At 41.0% G+C, this 19,615-nt stretch overlaps 1 protein-coding gene across 2 annotated transcripts in view; it reads right to left on the minus strand.

The window, feature by feature from the left end:
* TMPRSS6 (transmembrane serine protease 6) overlaps positions 1–19,615 on the minus strand; it is a 104,738-nt gene that overhangs the window by 37,392 nt on the left and 47,731 nt on the right. Inside the window, exons 6-8 of one of the 2 annotated variants that reach the window (XM_066594569.1) lie at positions 13,889–13,930; positions 11,673–11,877; positions 5,887–6,023 (exon numbers count right to left, since the gene is read on the minus strand). In XM_066594569.1, the coding sequence (XP_066450666.1) occupies positions 5,887–6,023; positions 11,673–11,877; positions 13,889–13,930 (384 nt within the window). The remainder of the gene's footprint in view (positions 1–5,886; positions 6,024–11,672; positions 11,878–13,888; positions 13,931–19,615) is intronic. The other variant, XM_066594570.1, reaches the window with a different exon arrangement.

The raw sequence follows: 19,615 nt of genomic DNA on the forward strand, positions 1-19,615 counted from the left end.
ATGTTCCAAATTGTTTGTGCCGTTCTCTATTTCTTACAACGCTCATCACCTCAACGCTCGGGCCTTTATTGATTTGGGGGCTGCAGCGAACTTCATTAATTTTGAATTTGTTAAGTCTATGTCTGCATGTCTTTTACCCTTGAAACCTCCGATCCGGGTCTCAGGTATTGATTCCACTCTGTTGTCAGCGGGGCTAATCAGTATGAGGACTCCTGAACTAGTTTTTTTCTGTAGGGGCGCTACATTCTGAGGTGTGTTCTTTTCTGGTGATGGATAACCTTTCAGTTGATTTAGTCCTTGGGTTACTCTGGCTCCGGCTTCACAATCCCCAGATTGATTGGCCCACCTCTGACTTAGTGCAATGGGGGCAGGGTTGCAGTGAGCATTTGGTCTCAGTTCAGGTGCATTCTATTGAGTGTAAGGTCAGGGGGTTACCTCCGTATATTGAAGATTTTTCTTACGTTTTTAATTAATGGGATTGCAAAATTGATCTTATTCCCGGGAGCAAGATCCCCAAGGGGGGGAATAATGTAACTGTCCCTGAACGCAAAGGGATGAAGGAGTATATTATGGAGAGTCTCGCCAAGGGACACATACGTCCTTCCGAATCACCCGCAGTGGCAGGGTTATTTTTAGTGGAGAAAAAGGATGGTGGCCTTCGGCTCTGTGTTAATTATAGAGCCTTGAACAGGATAACCATGAAGAATCAGTACTCTTTGCACTTGATTCCTGACCTCCTCAACCAGGTTATAGGAGCCCGTTGGTTCTCCAAGCTCGCTCTTCGGGGAGCCTATAACCTCATTCGTGTTAGAGAGGGGGATGAATGGAAAACGGTGTTCAATACTTCTTTAGGGCATTTTGAATGTCTAGTCATGCCATTCGGGTTATGTAACGCGCTAGCTATTTTTCAAGGTTTTATGAACACCATTTTCCATGATATTCTGGGCACATTCATGGTTGTATATTTGAATGACATTCTGATATTCTCTCCTGATTGGGAGAGCCATGTCAAGCATTTACGGATAGTCCTTTTCTGCCTTCCAGCTCATCATTTGTATGCCAAGTTGGAGAAATGCCTTTTCGGGGTACAGGATATTGCGTTTCTTGGATATGTAATTTCTCCATCAGCCATCCGGATGGACTCAGAAAAGGTCAAGGCCATCACCGAATGGGTGCAACCCGCCAACTTGAAGGCATTACAACGCTTTTTGGGGTTCGCAAACTTTTATCGGAAATTTATTAAGAACATTTTGGTGATGGCCAAACCCTTGACCGACCTGACCAAGAAGGGGGCAAAGGTTGATTCCTGGTCGCAGGAGGCTGTGAAGGCCTTTACACTTCTTAAGAGGGCTTTTTCCACAGCACTGGTTTTGGCTCACTCGGATCTAGAGTGCCTGTTCATCATTGAAGTGGATGCCTCGGAGCATGGCGTGGGGGCAGTCTTCTCGCAGGAATCTCCCATCCAACCTGGTCTCCAACCCTGTGCGTTCTTTTCCAGGAAGTTTAATCAGGTAGAACGCAACTGTGATATTGGCAACAGGGAATTACTGGCTATAAAATGGGCATTTGATGAATGGAGACATTTCTTAGAGGGCACTTGTCATACAATTACGGTCCTCACGGACCATAAGAATTTGGTTTATCTGGAGTCTGCCAAGCGCTTGAATGCTCGTCAGGCTAGGTGGGCATTGTTTTTTTGCGCTTCAGTTTTGTAGTCACATATGTGTCTGGGTCCAAAAATGTCAAAGCTGATGCTTTGTCATGCAGCTTCGGGGTACCTGAGATAGAGGAACCTCAGCCAGAGAGTATTCTGGGCCCAGGCATGGTGGTAGCCGCCCTTATGTCCAACACCTCTGCTTTACTCCGGGCGGCTCAGCAGTCTGTGCCCGAAGGCCTCCCTGAGGGAAGGTTATTTGTTCCCAATGCCTTGCGGCTTCTCATATTGGAGAAAGTTCATTCGTCGGTCTTAGCAGGTCATACAGGAGTCTGAAACACCATGGAGCTGTGTGGCCGTTTGTATTGGTGGCCACAAATGTCTCGGGACGTCAGTAAATTTGTTAAGTCCTGTCCTATTTGTGCCCGAGGGAAGAGTGTATGGAGATGGCCGGTTCTTCTCCTTCCCGTTCCGGAGAGACCATGGACCCATCTGTTGAGGTTTTTTTTTACTGACTTGCCTGAGTCCCAGGGGTGCTCGGTCATCTTGGTGGTCGTCGACAGATTTTCCAAGATGGCGCATTTCACTGCTCTGAAGAAGCTTCTGTCCACCCCTGAGTTAGCCACCATACTTATCAAGGAGATTGTGTACCTGCATGGGGTCCCCAAGGATATTGTTTCCGACCGAGGAGTCCAATTTGTTGCTGGGTTTTGGAGGGCTTTTTGTAAGAGTATCGGTATCGAGTTGTTGTTCTCCTCTGCCTTCCACCCATAGTCTAATGGGCAGATGTAACGTATGAACCAGGAACTGGTTCAGTACCTCAGATTATACGTGAGTGATTGTCAGAGCCTCTGGGTCAATTATTTAGCGTTGGCTGAATTTGCTATCAATAACCATACACATTCGGTGTCTGGAGTCTCTCCCTTCTTCTGTAATTTTGGTTATAATCCCAGTTTCGCAGTATCTTTCCTCTCCTTCTCTAACAATCCTTCTGCAGACACTCTGGTTCAGAATCTGCGAGAGGTGTGGGAGAAGGTGCGTGGCAACTTGGAGCAGTCCAGGGATGCGGTGCTAAGGAGCAGACGTACACGAACCATTTCTGAACCTTTTTCTGTGGGCCAGTTGATAGACTTGTCTTCATAGAATCTGAAGTTAAAAGTGCCTTCTTTGAAGCTGGCTTCCCAATTTGTGGTCCCTTTTCCGGTCACCAGAGTGACTAATCCTATAGCGTACCAACTGGCACTGCCAGACAGGTGGAGAATTCATAGGGTTTTCCACAAGTCACTTCTGTATTAAGAGAAGCATAAAGCCTTGAGGTAAGTATCTTCCTCTACTCTTGCTTAGTCAGGCCTCATCTGAAATACTGTGTGCAGTTCAAGGCCCCCCCGATTTAAAAAAGACAGTGACAAACTGGAGTAACTTCAGGGAAGAGCTATCAGGATGATGAGCAGTCTGCAAACCATGAGGACATGGTTTGGGAATATTTAGCTTGCAAAAAAGAAGGCTGAGAGGAGACTTAATAGCGGTCTACAAATATCTGAAGGGCTGTCACAGTGCAGAGGGATCAGCCCTATTCTCATCTGTACAAGGAAAGACTAGAAGCAATGGGATGAAACTGAAAGGGAGGAAACACAGATTAGATATTAGACAGTGAGGCTGATGAATAAGTGGAACAGGTTGCCACAGGAGATGAGTTCTCCTACAATGGAAGTCTTCAAACAAAGGCTGGACAGCCATTTGTCAGGGATGACTTAGTGAATCCTGCGTTGAGCAGAGGGGTGGACATGCTGAAGCTGGATGTCCCTACCTACTATACCATCCTATGATTCTTTGGTGCACAAATGCGGACAAAAGTAGAGCCTGCTTCATTTTTCTTTTTTGCATGCGCGAAATGTGTGCACAAAATACAAAAATGTGTATGATACTATTGACAGCAATGGGTTCTATTCTCTGTGAATTGCACGCTCTTAAGCCTCTTTCACACGAGCGTGGCTTCATATGGCATCAGATGTATGATATTTTGACGTACCTTGTTCTATCTTTTGACTGCACAACGCCAGCGGCTCCATAGACTCCTATGGAAGACTATGTGAGCCAGCCAGCAAAGACAGGGGGAGGGAGTTTAACACTTCTCGTGGTTATATTCCCTATGCTATGTCGCAGAGTTTGAATGCCTGGAAAGAAAACCAAAACATTCATGCGCAACTATGCTTCGTAGCGGTGAGCGTAGTTATGCACATGACCGTCTGAAACCGCTCTAGCTGTACGTATTCCAACTAAACTGAAGAAAGGGTCTTATACCCCGAAACACATACTTATTGCTGGTTGTTGAAATGTTGGATTTTATTACCTCTGAGGGCTTATTCAGACGATTGTATTCATGCAGCTATTTCCGCACGTTTAAAAATCTCACATAAAACGCGTCCATGCGAAGCATTGGATTTCAATGGCTTCATTCAGATGAATGTGTGTTTTCTGCTGAGGAAGACTTTTTTATACGGCATGTGAAAAGATAGGTCTTGACCAATCTTTTGGCATGATACACAGTAAGCTCCCATAGACGTCTATGATAGCTGAAAAAAAAGAGATGAGAAGGAGTTACCCTGCGTACAACGCTGGCAAAAGAAGACAGCGTGCCATAATTAGGCATTAATTGTCATTCCGAGCATTTCTGCCGATCGTTGCTTGCATCGCTTCAATGTATTTTTTATACACACAAGCAGCACCCAGTATGAATGGCTTTAAATACGTCAATTAAGATTGGGGCTCGATTGGGTCAAAAATTCATGGGCAACCGTATAAGCGCATACAGTCATGTGAAGGAGCCCTTATCCTCTAGTTTTTGGAACGTTGTGCTGTGTCACCAGTTTTTGTTGTTTATCATAAAAAACTTAATATTGCAGGGGCAAAAAGTCATTTGACTAGCATACAGGACTTAGGCCTCTTTCACCGTACAATGCATTTTCATGCTGGCTGCATCTCGTGAAAAGGAAAAAGCCGCGATTGGGTCACGGAAAAAATTTGCATGTTCTCGTTTATTCACAAAAGTGGCTACAGCATATTAGCGAAAATATACGCCACAGCCCTGAAATCCCTCGGTCGGCATAAATTCTAAATGGAGGCACCTATAATGTTTTCGCAGCACTGAATGCAGCTAAACTCCCTCCCCCTCGCTTTTTTTGCAGCTCCCATAGGAGCCGCCAGTGTAGATTGGCCGAAAAATAGTGCAAGACCTATGTTTTCCGGCTGCATATAAAATCGGTTGCTGTATTCGGTCACTGATGTCCTATAATTCCTGTCGCAACATTTTTATGCAGCTAAAAATTGGTCATCTGAATGAATGCATCGGAATCCAATGCTTCAGATGGTCGCTAAATTAGCAGCGTAAAAATGCTTGTGTAAATAAGGCCTTAGGGCCGTCCTCACTGGCGTTAGCCCGAGTTAGCCATTTCCATTGATGTGTTCCATTTGCAGAGCAGAAAAACGGAAATAAAAACAGGATTAAACATTTCCTCTGTTTTTCCCATTAGAGATATTTCAATTTTTAAAAAATAAAAAACTAAAACATTGAAATCAATGGGAAAAACTCTGAAACGTTTAATTCTGTTTCTATTTCCGTTGTCTGCTCTACAAACAGAACACATAAAATGGAAATGGTTAACTGGGGCTAATGCCAATGAGAACAAGTCCTTAGCTAGGCCACTAAATAGCATCCCGGTTCCTGAACCCAGCAATGCTGCTGGTCTGTGATACAATATTAGAGCTTTTAAGAAACGTAGCAATCAGTTGGAGTTGATTTCTGTAGCAACTGAAATCCGTTCCCTGGCTGCTTGCTGCAGGCAACTTCTTCATGCCCTACTTTCCATAAATGACCCTGGCACATTCTCTTGCATAAAACAATCTATTAATGCCATTTTTGTTCATCACCGGGCGGGAGATCTGGCCTTCACCGAGCATCTGTTTATCACATGCAAATGAGAACATGATGAATATTAAATATGCCTTCCAGTGTTTTAATTGTGAAATCTTATGCCACCCCCATTTTCTGAATTATCAACTATCTTCTACCGATTTGATGGATTTTGACACTTCGGTCGTCAATACATTTCCTTCTTTCCACTAGTCCCACTAATTTTTAGATTTCTCCTAGATCTCAATGACAATTTTGAAGACTAATGTAAGGTTTTCACTCATTGTCCTCCCATCAACGTGTATCTCCTGCTCATCCTCACTTGTGATAGGTAGAGGCAGCACTGTGAGCATAAATGGATCATAGTAACTGTACATTCCCTGCCTCCAGACAACCAGCATGGTGCTCCCGGAAGACAGCACTTCAGACACGGGCTCCTGACGACTGCAGCCATAGTGTCTGCAAGAGAGAAGCACAAGCCATATGTTACATCTCCTATATCACACCAGTGCCCTACAACTAAAGCAACTCTCCAATAACAAATCTACACCAAAAGGAGGATCATATAAAATGTAACACAATACAGATAGAATTATATACAGTAAATGCAAAAATGTAACTAATTATATATACGATAAATATAATTAGCATTTACAGTATTTCCAGCAATTGTTCTTCTCTGCTGCCCCTTTGATCCACCAGTTCCGATCGCCGGAACCGGTGTCTCAAAGGGACAGCAATTTTGCTAACTATGTAATGCCCACTGCACCGATCTCTGATTGCCAGTCGCTGATCATGTGAACAGCTCTGGCCAATCAGAGAGCAGGTATAGCGCATTTGTAGTCTACCACACCCAATAGACTGTCGGGATAACCATGTAAAAACAAGCTATAGATACTTATGAAGCTCTGTTTTGGCAGGGCTTTAAAGGCAGCACTAAAAATCACTATACACTGCGATGCTAAAGTATTGCAGTATATAGTACAAATGATCAACTGATCACAGGTTCAAGTCACCTGTGAAAACAAAATAAAAGGGTAATAAAAAGATTTAATAAAGTTTTTAACGGTAAAAAAAACAAAAACCTTTCCGTTGTTCCCATAAAAATCTAAACAATTTAAAACCCTCACATATTTGCTATCACCGTGTACATAAGTCCAAACTATTAAAATATTACAATATTTATCCTGCACGGTGAAGGTTGTAAGAAGAAAAGAAAAGGACGGAATGCAAGAATTCAGATTTTTTTCCTGACGCCAAAAAAAATGACCGAAAAGTTACAGGATGAATTTTATTCATTTTTTTAGAATAGAAAAACATTAAAAACCTATATAAATTTGGTGTCACTGTAATCATACGGACCCATAAAACAAAGTTCATACGGTAATTTTACTATACTCTGAATACTGTAAAAACTAAAGGCTATAAGTTGGTAATCAGCAGCATAAGTGGATCTAGGAATCTTCCACCGGTATACTAGCCTTCACTAGGCAGGGAGGGAGATGCACAGCCAGACCAGGCCCGGATCAAGACCAACAAAGATATCCACCAAAGAATAAGGTAATGCAGCATCAGATGAAATTTGTAAAAAAGCGTATCTTTATTCCTTCATGACAAAACAGCTGGCGACGCTTCGCCCTAAACGAACACCCCCCTACCCGAAAAAACAAATGTCACTATTGCATTTCTTTTTATTTTTCCCCACTTAAAATTTTTTTTACGTTTTTCTGAACATCGTATAGTACAGTAGATGGTACATTTAGAAAATACAACTTGTCCCGCAAAAAACAAGCCCTCATACAGAAAAATAAAAAAGTTAGAAGCAGCCATCTTTTGGGAGACACACTGTGTCGGGGTGTGCATCTTGGTCTGTGCTTTATATGGTATAAGGATGTTCATTTTTTTGTGTGGTAACATGTGACTGGTATTAATGTATTGTGATATGATGCTGCTTATACATTGTAGCATACAGGACATCAACCATTACACTAATGCATATTTGAATAATAATGTACTGTTTTTGTGTGAGGGCTGCACTCTCTTGTGAAACTTGTAAATTTTAAATAGAAATATTTTAATATGATTGGTAAATTTTTTTTTTTTAATATATTCCTAATCTGTGTATTGAGACTATATTTTTGGGGGTTGACAAGTTTCTAGACTAGATTAGAGATGAGCGAGCCTACTCGGTAAGGCGATATACTCGAGAGAGCATCGCCTTTTTGAGTACCTGCTGGCTCGTCCTTGAAGATTCAGGGGGGGGGGGGCACGGGGTCGGGGCAGCGAGGGGGAGCGGGGAGGAGAGTGAGAGAGATCCCTCTCTCTCCCCCCTGATCCCCTCTGCAACCCCCCGCTCACCCCTGCGCCCCCCCCCCAAATCTTCAGGGACGAGCCAGCAAGTACTCAAAAAAGGCAATGCTCTCTCTCGAGTATATAGCCTTACCAAGTATGCTCGCTCATCTCTAGACTAGATACAAACTGCATATAACCTTTAATTGCTCTTTCAGGACAACCCATGTCCAAATGCCTCACATATGAAATGGGAAGGAGAATCCTGTGCATGTGACCCTGGGAGATAACCACCACCAGAGGCCACATGATCTAGATGTCAGAAATCAGCTGTCTAAGGCAGGGTTTCCCAAAGTGTGCTTCACGGACCCCTCCACAGGACCCCGGTCATGTGATCGGGGTTGTATGCCGACCGCAGGTCCTGGACATTCATTTCCTCAGTACAGGCTGTTCCGACACCACTATAGCAGTGAGTAGACCGGGAACCAATTGAGAATTATAATAGGGGCGATTGGGGTGACAACCCAGGGCCCTAGACTCCAAGGGGGCCCACGGCTGTTCCAATTGCCCCTATTGTAATCCAAACTGCTAAATATCCAGCTTTAGGTAGAGAAAGGGGTTAGCAGTGCAGCAGACACAGGGAAGACTGTGTGTAATAAGTAATTTAACCCCTTCCTCTGCTTGCTTCTGAAGAGCCTAGTAGCAATCGGGGACCCTAATACTACTGGGGCCGCAATGGGGGATCCTATTACTACTGGGGCCACAATGGGGGACCTTATTACTACTGGGGTGGCAATGGGGGGGCCCTAATACTACTAATGCGGCAATGGGGGACCCTAATACTACTGGGGCGGCAATGGGGGACCCTATTACTACTGAGGCTGCATTAGGGGTTACTATTACTATTGGGGCCAATAAAGGGGACACTATTACTGCTGGGGCCAATATAGTAGTCATTATTACTATTGGGGCTAATATAGGGGACACTATTACTACTGGTACCAATATAGGGGATGCTATTACTACTAGAGCCCATATAGGGGACGTTGCCACCAATGTAGGGGGCCACTATTACACCATGGGAAGGATTTGCTTTGGAATTCACAGTAGCTGTAGCATCAAAGTGGTTGAGATTTTGAAAATTTTATCCACGCGCTGTGGAAAACTGCACAAAACTCCTGGGGATACTGACATGTGGTGCGGGATTTAATTCAGCAGCATGTTAATTTTAAATATTATGTATATCAATAGCCCGTTCAGTGCTTCAGCGTTTCTCCCTTTTTTTTTAACGATCCTTTTTATAACAGAGGTAAAAATCATATGTTGTGATAAGCCACACCCCTAATGCCTCCCCTGGCCACACCTACTGCCCCGCTTTCTTGGGGCTCCATGAGAAACCTTTGCTTCAAAGGTTTGTGAACCACTGGTCTGAGGTAAAGGCCACCTTAAGGTGCACAGAGACTGTAGTGTGACAACTGCAGTCCATATGAATATATTGACTTGGTTTCAGAGATATACTCTTTTATCTTAAACCAAAATATCAAGCTAAAGTACATAAAACACATAGAAGTTACATGACTGGGATTGTGACTAGCTGCTAATAAAGCTGTAGCCCCAGGAGTAGGAGATATGTCACTATTTTCTCAGACATATAGAATAAGATGTATCTCCATTCAGTATATGGTTACAGTGACTGAGCCTCTAAGATCACCTCCGAATAAATATGTAGCATACCAAGCATTCTCTGCCCATATCGAGGAGCTATGTAAAAAGAAGCCACACTCAAAGACTAGAAGATTATTTATGTCCACATGAACCCCTGTCACTGGAAGTTTTCCTCGATCACACCATTCTCTGTATTCTCTTGACACCATTATATGAGAAAACCCCATAAGGTTGGTAGTTTTCGAAATCCTGGCCCTGGCTAGTCTAGCACCAATGACTAGGCCTTGTTTGAAGCTGCTAAAAATCATTAGATTTGCTCATTCTAATGTAGATTGACACAAAATTGATGATCCATGGAAAACATAAGCCCCATTTACAAGCAAAAATGATCGCTCAAAATTCATTTAAAAGATAGGATGAAACTGAAAGGGAGAGACAAAAAATTAGATATTGGAGAAAACTTTCTGATAGTGAAGATGATCAATGAGTGGAACAGGTTACCACGGGAGGTTGTGAGTTCTCCTTATAAATAGGAAAAAGTAAAGGGGTCACAACTTTAATATTTAATTCTAAGCGTGAAAAACAGTGAAACCATAAAGCCTAGGGAAATGATTTGTATACAGAGGATAATCTACCTCACCTGTTTATATACTGAGGAGATTCTACCTCACCTCTATGTGTGTACACGGAAGAGAATCTAAGTGACCTCTGTGTACATATACTGAAAGGTTGTAAAGTACACAAGGAAGCAGCCATTGACTGCAGGGATGTAGCGTGCCTTTAAGGCTAAAAAGGGGCTGCAACTTCCAGTCGGGGTAAATTTGAATAAAAAGGGGTATTATCTTTAAGGGTAAAAGGTGAGTAGAATGGGAGGGGTGGCAAATTCTGCTGAGGGACATCGGCACATGCAGTCTGAGGAGAATCTAAAGCCCCTCTATGTGTATACATATTTTATTCCTCGGTCCATCTGAAGTAACCACGACCTCATAACATTTTTAGTGTGAACAACAGGTAAACACCTGCACCAAATTAACTTGGGCGAGGCCAGGTATATAAGCCTGTCTTATACGTGTGTGTATGTGTATATATATATATATATATATATATATATATATATATATATATATATATATATATATACACACACACACACACACTTTATTTATAAGAGATGGTATTAATTTTTGTTGAGAAGGAAAGTTAAACCAAAGTTGCAGATGAACAAGAAGAAGAAGAAGGATAAATAGCTGTGAAGGATGAAGTCCATTAGATTTGATGAGATATAAATAGCTATGCAAGCACGTATTCATGAATACCGCATCACATCTGCTTTACCTTCATATTTCTGGTGAATAGTAAGTTTTTAGGTTTTATGAATGTAAGTTTCCGCTTTACAGTGATGGTGGTTAAGATATCTTCATTTACCACACCAACGTATTTTCCTCTGAACCTCTTTACATGTAATCCTCAATCTCTTTACCGTATCCTGCTCAGATGTCTTCCGTGATGTAGATAAGTGCTGAATAACATCCTCTAAGGGGAATTCACCTCATAATATATTTTGCCAACTAATCATTGTATATATCCTCCACACAGTCATTACGTTCTTGTGCAGTCTAGGTACAATGTCTTGGATGTTGCGTGTAGGGTGCCTGATTTGAAATATAGGCCTGTTGGGGTTTTTTTCCCCTAAAAAGCGCCACTCTTGTTCATAGGCTCTGTCTGGTATTACAGCTAATCTTTATTCAAGTGAATGGTGTTAAACTGCAATACTAGTCACACTCCATGCACATAAGTCGTGCTGTTTTTGAAAATAAATTCATTCTTTTCTAATCCTGGCCAATTTTTTTTTTTACATTTAGGAGTGACTTAAGTTTCTAGAGAATGCATATTATTAGATAAAAGTTATTATACTAAGCGTGTATTTCCACATGTGATTCCAAGATGGAGAGAACTTGCAAGGGAAAATAGCCTACTCATTTGAATGGGTTAATTCACATATGCAGTTTATCTCTCAGACTGGTAGTCGCTCATTATTATCTATGGCAGTATTAAAAAACTTCATCACAATGACATGCGAAAAATTGCACTCACCCATGTAAGTATAGCCTAAATCATTTACATATATACATATCTGTGTAAAGCAAGACTTACGAAGTGATGATGTGTGTGTCAAGTGGGGCGGCAGCATCAAACATGGCTAGACGGTCCCTGCAGTCCGAACGTGACCACTTGAGTTTTAGTCGCAGTAGGTGATTTGGAGGACCCTGTATATGCCATACACAGGTAGGAGAAGTGTAATCAGGCCCCGATAAGCGAATTTCTTGGCCGGCCCGTACGTAGTAGTACCTATAGCAGGCTGCAAGATATAGGTGAAGATAGATATAATGGCGGAAAAATACAGAGACAAGAGAAAGGAAGAACATATCTTTCATTTACATATTTACATTGACTGGTTTATGCAAATTCCATTGCAGGCAGGTATACATTTATAATAAGTAAAACAAAGTTGTACTTAGGCTTTTTTTCATTTAGGGCAAAAATTCAGTTCAGTGCCCTGGCTCAGTATCTACATTCTATGGCTGAAGTGAAGGAGCTTCTTGGCACCGCTCAAGGGCACATGCCCTTCAAGCCACCCCTTAGCTATGTTCCTACCTCTATTATTACCCATATACCCTGTGTATGGCATCCTGCCATCCATAATACAAGGCATCTCCTCTACAGGACTGATAATACATTGCCCTACCCAACAATGCTAAACCAGTATAGTATACACATAGTAGCGTACAAGGTTGGTGCCCGCTGTATCTCATTTGTCCCTTGGCAATGAACTGTATTTTTGTAAGAATATTGTACTTGACAAAAAGCAGCAAAGCATTTCTGAAATTTGTTAAATTATGGTTAATTAAACCCCAATTATAGTGAAAAAAAATACTGCTAGTAGAAGGGGTTAATGTAGGACACAGAAGGGGCATGGAAAGTACCCTAAATGTTCAGGGGCCTAAACCTATTTGCATTAGTAGTACACAAGTGCAAATTTCTATTTAGTATGTACAAAAAAATTGTATACCACATGGTGGTGGCATACACAGAAAAGAGGGAATCCTATACCTATGATCAAAATGGGAACCTTATTAGAGTGTTGGATTTGGGCGCCCAGAATAGAAAGGTCTGGTGTTTGATTTCCTAGCTGTTCCATTTCCAAGACATTTAACCCCTTTTTATTTTCATTTTTGCTTTTTCCTTCCCATTTCAAAAAATCATAACTTCTTAATTTATCCATCAACATAACTGTCTGAGTGGTTTTTTGTGAGATGACTTGTATTTTTCAGTGGTACTATATAATGTACTGAAAAACTTTTAAAAACTCTAAGTGGAGTAAAATGAAAAAATAACGCAATTCCGCCATTTTTGGGGAAGAGGGAACACACTGCAGCAAAAATGCCTTGATAACTTTATTCTATGGGTTAGTAGGATTGCGAAGATACAATATTTATATCAGCTTTTTTTGCTGTACTACTTTTAAAAAGGTTTTGGAAAAAATTAAATTATTTTCTGCTGCCATCTTCTGACCGCCATAACCTTTTTTTATTTTTCTGTCAACATAGTTGTCTGAGGGCTCATTTTTGCAGGACATTCTTTAGTTTCCATTAGTGATTTTAGAGGACATATGACTTTTTGATGGCCTTTTATTTCATACGGAGACTAAAAAAGCGCAATTCTGGTGTTTTTTTTTTTTTTCCTGACAACGTTCACCGTGCAGGATTAATAATGTGTCACTTTAATAGATCGGACTTTTATGGACACAGCAATACCAAATATGCTAATAGTTTTTTTATTTAGATTTTTCTTTATAAATATGTGAAAATGTTTTTTTTTTTTTTTTAATTTTCATTACCTTTTATTTTTTTAATAATTAAGAAAACTTTTTAAACTAATTTTTACATATTTTTAGTCCCCATATGGGACTTGAATCTAGGAATTAATGATGTATTGATGGAGAAAGGTTGACCGTCAACCTATGTAACTACGTAACCAATGAGCTACACTACTTACTACTATACCATGCTTCCTCCATAGTTCTTCTGTCTGGCAGTGGCAACATAGTATCTTCTAGTAGGCAGTGTATTTGGCTGTTAGTCTGCTTGCTGTCTTATCTATCATATTGCTAACATCAACTAACTGGAGAAACTCTTCAAAAGTATGGTTGAAGTGGTTGTAGTGGTTTCGGGTGGAAAGTGTGATAGCTTCCTATTAGGAGTAATTCCCCCGCAGTATTAAAGACTTTGTGATTTATTTTTTGTAATTTATCATTTTCTTTTGATTCCTGGAAACCTGATGTAAGCAGTAGAGGAGTTTGACTGCCCTACCAGTGCTGGAGGAGAGCAGCTGCTGGTTCTTTATGGTGCCCTCTGGAAACATAATTCAAAGGAAATTAGAAAGGGACAAACATCCTTAAAGGGTTGTCTGGGATTCTCAAAAAAAGTAGCTTGAAGGGATTGTACAAAGATTACAAGCTATCTCCTATCCACAGGATAGGGAATAACTTCTTGATCGGTGGGGTCTCACTTCTAAAACTCTTCTCCATATTGTGAACTAAAGTCCTGTGTCCTCCGACCTCCTTACTACAGGGTTACTGCACCCCCACAGTGAGGAGGAGACTGAGTAGAGCAGTGGACGCAAAACTGTGCTAAAGCTCGCTTAACTTACAGTTGGCACTTTCCGTCAGCCCCATTGAAATAAATGGATCGCCAACCACACATACTCGGCCAGCGCTCTCTTCATTGTTAATTCACTGTGGGGGATAAGCGACCCCTACGGTAATAGGCAAAAGGGAACATAGGACCCACAGTGTTGTGACGAGGGTCTCAGTGGTGAAACCCCCCACCAATCAGCAAATTCTTCTCTATCCTGTGGATAGGGGATAACTTATAGTCTTTGTACAATCTCTTTGGCAGCAGGAAATATGATACAATAAAATTAACCCTCACTTACCTCTTAAATCCACAGTGCTGATACTCTAGTGTTCCCACCAGATCTTTGCTTAGTTTGCTTCAGTGATGATGTGTAATATATCCACATGACTGCTACAGCCAATCACTGGTCTCAATGGTCTTGTGCATGCATGCATCATCACTAAGGTCAGTGATTGCTGGGGCGGTCACATGGATATGTAACATATTTGCTGCCTCAAACTGAAAAAAAAAATGGGTAGAAACCACCAGAATAGGGTGGTGGGGGATTTAAGACATTTTTTGTTGTCAGGCTAATAAATACAAATTCCAGACAACCACTTTAGATCAACCTAATCATAACCATAGCACAAAGAATGGAACACAGTAAACTTCAGTGACTAATCTGTAATTCACATCAAAAATATGTCAGCCAAAAAAGTAAGGATCGGGTTGACAGATTACTGAGAGGGGCTAATGAGGATCCAGTGGTCGTGGTACACATTGGCACCAATTACAAAGTTAGAGGTAGGTGAAAGGTCCTTAAAAACTATTTCAGGGACCTATGATGTGAGTTTAGGACAATAACCTCCAAAGTATTTTTTTCTGAAATACTACTTGTACCACATGCCACACCAGGAAGGCAGAGAAAGATCAGGGAGGTAAACAATTAGCTCATGATTTGGCGTAGGAAGGCGAGATTTGGGTTTGTGTAGAATTGGGCCAACTTGGCTGTTGGATACAGGTTCTACCAAAGAGAAGGGCTGCATCTCATTTAAGAGGCTACAGCTGTGATGGGAAATAAGATGGCTAGAGGGTTGGAGGAGTGTTTAAACTACGGACTGGGGGTGGGCAACCATAAAGATAGAAAGGAAAATAGTGTTGACAAGGATCTGGGACTAAGTAATGAAAATGGGGGTGGAGCAGTGGGAAGGGTTAGTACAGTTTGAACTGGCAGAATGGTTAATAGGGGTACACTTAAAACAAAAAATAATCAAAACCTTCTAAACTGTATGGTGACAAAGGTTAGAAGTCTGACCAATAAGGTTGACAAACTGGAAGTAATGATGACTGAGCCAAATTATGATATAGTGGGAATAACAGAGACCTGTTTGGATGAAAGCTGCAATTGGGCAGTTAAATTACAGGGTTATAGTTTGTTCAGAAGGGATTGTAAAAGCTAAAATGCGGAGGGGTTTGTTTTTATGCAAAGTCCTGTTTAAAGCTCACATTACAGAATCTCAGGTGCCATTCAGTAATGGCCATGTAAATATGGCCTAAGTGGAATTGAATTTGTTCTCCTTCATATTATTTTCAATTTATTGGTCTGTTCTGAGCACGTCCTGTGTTTTTTCTGTTCCTTCCTTCATCATACTCACCGAGACCATCTGGGGATCTGCATGAAGGGTCCCGCTCACCCATCTAAAGGATACCATCAGAGTAGGAGATTGAGGGTGCACATGTTTGATAAAAAAAACTTGGAAGATTGGTGGACCAGGGGTTACCCTACAATCTTGCTATGATCCCCTAGGGTCACTGAGTGAGTTATACTTGCTCCTCTTATATTTATAGTGTAGAGGCCACTTGAGGTGGTGGTGAAGCTTTTTTTTTCTCCGATTTTGTTTCGTCCAGAAAAAAAAAAGTCTCACGGGTCAATAAATTCTGGTGTTTTATGACTTGCATGAGCTGTGTATATTTTTCTAGAAACTTTTCAAAACACTCAAAACAGTGAAAAAAGTGTTCAAAACACATAATATATTTGGTCTAAAACATGCATTTCACTTTTTTGGGACAATTCGTGGCAGATTTTTTAAATGTACCCCCTACTGTAAATTTTAGGAATATTATAACTTAGCCTATAAAAGCATGAGAAAACAGTCTGAGTGCATTTATATTGGTCATGTAGCTTTGATGTGTGTTCTAATACTCTTTATAATTTGTAGTATGGGATACATTAGCCTTTCTAAGGCTCTGTTCACACCTCCATTCTGGGCTTCTATCAGGGTATTCCATCATAAATGCACAAAGAAATAGCACACCATGTATCATTAATTTTTGGGGTAAAATGACCAACACCTTAAAGGAGAGCTGCCTGATTACTGGGATTCATCAAGCCCCCTTGGTATTGGTCATACGGTATGATGGTACTACACTTTGTTTTTTTAAATTTTCTATTCCAATGATGATGGAACCTAGTCAGAGGTATTACCAGAACCAGATACATACATCAGTTGCTGATTGATTCATTAAAGGGATTGTACCAGAATTGTAAGTTATCCCCTGACCACAGGATAGTGGTCCCATTTTCCCTGTCCTCTTCTGCACCCCCAGCAGTGAGGCGGAGACTGACTGAAGCCCTGGTCATGTAAGTGCTCTGGTGTTCCATTCATTTGCAGTGTGACTGCCAGAGATGGCTGAGTGGCAAGTGCTCGGGTATTTTCGAGATTGGTGGGGCTCCCAACAGCGAGGCGCCCATCAATTGGTAAGTTATTGCCTATAATGTAGTTAAGGGATAATTTATGATTCTAATACAATCCTTTTCATTTGAAACACTGTCCGGTTTTTAAAAGAAAGTTTATAGTAATATTAGAAGTTTGCATTATGATGTTTTGCATCAGCTAGGAAACAGATCAGAATGACATATGCTGCATCTCTTGGAGAACCTCTTGTTTAAATGAAGCACTAGAGATATAGCAAATGTTAACTTGACTATTAAAGCGGTTTTCCAGCAGTATACTACTGACAACCTATCCTTAGGATAGGTCATCAATATATGATCATTGGAGTCTGCTGCTTGGGATCCCCATTGATAAGCTGATTGAAGTGACAGCATGTAATTTTTATCTATACCAGGCACAGCGTTGTACATCGTATAGCAGCTGACCCTGGTATTGCAGCTGAATCCCATTCACTCGAATGAGATTGAGCTGTTCTCAGGCCATTTGATTGATGTCCATCATAGAATGGTAGAGTTGGAAGGAACCTCCAGGGTCATCGGGTCCAACTCCAACTCCCTGCTCAATGCAAGATTCGCTAAGTCATTTCAGATAGATGTCTGTCCAGCCTTTGTTATGAGCTGCCTTATATGAGCTGATCGGTGGGGATCTCCAACAGCGGAGATAGAACGTCAATAGTATTGTCCAGGAAAACCCTTTTAAACATGTTAACCCCTTAACGACCGGGCCATAGTGTTTTTACATCCTACAGCTGCAGGACGTGTATGGAGGGAGGTAGCGGCGCTATCTCCCTCCATACAGCGCGGGCGTCAGCTGTTTATTACAGCTGACACCCGCGGGCAATAGCCGCGCTCAGCCGTTCGGCCGATCGCAGCTATTAACCCTTTAAATGCCGCTGTCAATTCTGACAGCAGCATTTAAATCCCCCGAACGCTGTTTGGGGGTCCTGCACGGCCCCCCCCCCGCGGTGAGATCGGGGGATCTGTGCAGGTGTCATGGCAGCCGGGGGCCTAATGAATGGCCCCAGGGCTGCCTTAGCAGACTGCCTATCAAGCCATCCACACAGGGTGGCTTGAAAGACTGCCTCTAAAAAAGCAGTATGACGTAATGCTATAGCATTACGTCATACTGCAGGAGCGATCAAAGCATCGCATGTTAAATAGTCCCCCAGGGGGACTTCAAAGTAAAGTAAAAAAAAAGATCAATAAAGTTTTTTAAATTGTAAAAAAAAAAAAAAGTTATAAAAGTTTAAATCACCCCCCTTTTGCCATATCTATTATTAAAAAATCTAAATCATGAAATAAAATATGTTTTTGATATCGCCGCGTCCGTAAAAGTCAGATCTATCAAAGTAGTGCATTATTTTTTCTGCACGGTGAACGTCGTCCGAAAAAAAAAATAAAGAACGCCAGAAATGCATTTTTTTAGTTACCCTGTCTCCCAGAAAAAACGCAATAAAAAGCGATCAAAAAGTCGTATGTATTCCAAATACTATATGTCGTATGTATACCAGATACTATCGGAAACTACAGGACATCCCGCAAAAAATGAGCCCTTGCTCAACTACATCGACGGAAAAATAAAAAAGTTATCGCGCGCGCAAAATGACCGCAGAAAATAATTGAAAAAATTTTTATATCTTAAAAAAAAAATACAAGTACTACAGCAAAAACAATGCTATATAAGTTTAGTATTGTAATAATCGTACTGACCCATAGAATAAAAATATCAGGTCGTTTTTGTTGCAGTTTGTGCGTTGTAGAAAGAGGACGCACCGAAAGATGGTGGAATGTCGTTTTTTTTTTCCATTTCTCTCCGCTAAGAATTTTGTAAAAAGTTTTTCAGTACATTATATGGTACAATAAATAGTGCCATTGAAAAATACAACTCGTACAGCAAAAAAGAAGCCCTCATACAGCGAATTCGATGGATAAATAAAGGAGCTACGATTTTTTAAAAGGGAGTAGGAAAAAACAAAAATGGAAAAAAGCAAAAAAGCCCGGTCACTAAGGGGTTAAATATGCAGTTAAAACAAATTTTAAATTCACTTTTCAGGGGTTTTTATTGTGTTTAAGTATCAATTTAAAGTTTAATGTAACTGTTTATTTAATGCATTAGGGTACTTTCACATGGAATTAGCAGTGGACTTTTCCACCGTGGAGAAAATGCCCATCAAACCACGCTTGTCTAATATGTGGGTTTTGATGCAGATTTGAAAATGGCTTAATTAGCAGAAAATCAACTGTGGCATATTCTGCTGCGTGTTACGGAAATACTCCATTACGTGTGAAAGCATCCTAAAAAAGGTCAAGTTTGTGTTTGCTATATCTGTACATGCCAGCCAATCAGTGGTTGACACAAGGAGAAGGGACTAGGAAAAATGAATGTAGATGGGTCCCTCAAAATTGGTGGCATTAACTGAGAAGTTTTTAAAATGCTTAATGTATAGTTATCTTAATACCACTGTCTATAAGATACATTTTTAGATTCCGACTGTGCATGTAGGAACTAAAAAGTGGAGAAGCCTTCCTTTCTAAAGAACATTCAATATTTCTATGTAGGTCAAATTAATTTGACTTATTTCAACCAAGAAACCATCTCCTATATGAATGAACCTTCACAGGTATTGTGGAAAACTGTCATGGATAAACATTATACCCTGCAAGAAGGTATATGATCTACTATCAAT

The sequence above is a fragment of the Eleutherodactylus coqui genome, chromosome 3, assembly GCF_035609145.1.
Source record: "Eleutherodactylus coqui strain aEleCoq1 chromosome 3, aEleCoq1.hap1, whole genome shotgun sequence".
NCBI lineage: Eukaryota > Metazoa > Chordata > Amphibia > Anura > Eleutherodactylidae > Eleutherodactylus > Eleutherodactylus coqui.